We start from the raw sequence: 912 nt of genomic DNA, 5'->3' as shown, positions 1-912 counted from the left end.
TCTGTAAGCAGAATACGGGCTTCGCCTGGCCAGCCACATCTTTGTGAAGGACATTTCCCCCGAGAGCCTGGCAGCCCGAGACGGAAGCATACAGGAGGGAGACGTAGTGCTCAAGGTAAGATGAATGAGCACCTGTAGGAAAGGGGAAACAGATGGAAGGAGTGAAGGGAGTCTATGAAGTGATGAGCGTGACCGAAGTGGCGTATTTAGAGATGTGACGAATTATGAACGAATGCAGACTTTTGCTAATGGAGATGTATGGTGTTGTTGACATCTTTTCGTTTACTCTTCGTCTAGATTAATGGCACGGTGACTGAGAATTTGTCTCTGATCGATGCTAAGAAACTGATTGAGAGGTCAAAGGGCAAGCTGAAGATGGTGGTGCAGAGAGACGAGAGGGCGACCCTGCTCAATATCCCAGACCTGGATGACAGTGTACCTTCAGCTAATGCCTCTGACAGAGATGGTGAGAGAGTCTCTGTACAGCACACATCAAAATGGATTTGATTCGTTCTGTTCAGTTATACCTTCTAGTAGAGCTGGGCGATAAAATGATAACCGTAATTATAGTGATATAATTTTCCTCTATAAAATGATAAGAAGAGTTCGATGAATGTTCGATATAATGTTTATTTGGCAAAAGCGGAACGAAACAGAGCTACTCATTTGAACTATTTTCAGATTATTGTAATTTTGTTTAAAATTTTATTAGACAAATGTTTACTTTTTTTTCTTACCATACAATATTTTTTTCTTGTTTTAAGCGATGTTGTTACTGTTAACTGAAACTTGTAAAAATCATTAAAAATAAAGCTAAAATAAATTAAATATGAGATTGAAAACTTGAACAAACTTTTTATTATAAATGTTGGCTTGGCAACTAAATAAAAGTGTGTATATACAGTATATATA

At 38.0% G+C, this 912-nt stretch overlaps 1 protein-coding gene across 1 annotated transcript in view; it reads left to right on the top strand.

Moving 5' to 3' along the window:
- The window catches only part of LOC107576576 (tight junction protein ZO-1-like), a gene marked incomplete at its 3' end in the record, with an annotated part of 12,123 nt that overhangs the window by 2,204 nt on the left and 9,007 nt on the right, over window positions 1-912 (top strand). Inside the window, exons 2-3 of the mRNA XM_016262730.1 lie at window positions 12-115; window positions 298-480. Coding sequence (XP_016118216.1) covers window positions 12-115; window positions 298-480 — 287 coding nt within the window. The remainder of the gene's footprint in view (window positions 1-11; window positions 116-297; window positions 481-912) is intronic.

Source organism: Sinocyclocheilus grahami, unplaced genomic scaffold (assembly GCF_001515645.1).
Source record: "Sinocyclocheilus grahami isolate Dianchi unplaced genomic scaffold, SAMN03320097.WGS_v1.1 scaffold3957.1, whole genome shotgun sequence".
NCBI lineage: Eukaryota > Metazoa > Chordata > Actinopteri > Cypriniformes > Cyprinidae > Sinocyclocheilus > Sinocyclocheilus grahami.
The sequence above is the reverse complement of the archived record's forward strand: the minus strand, read 5'-3'. Positions and strand labels throughout refer to the sequence as shown.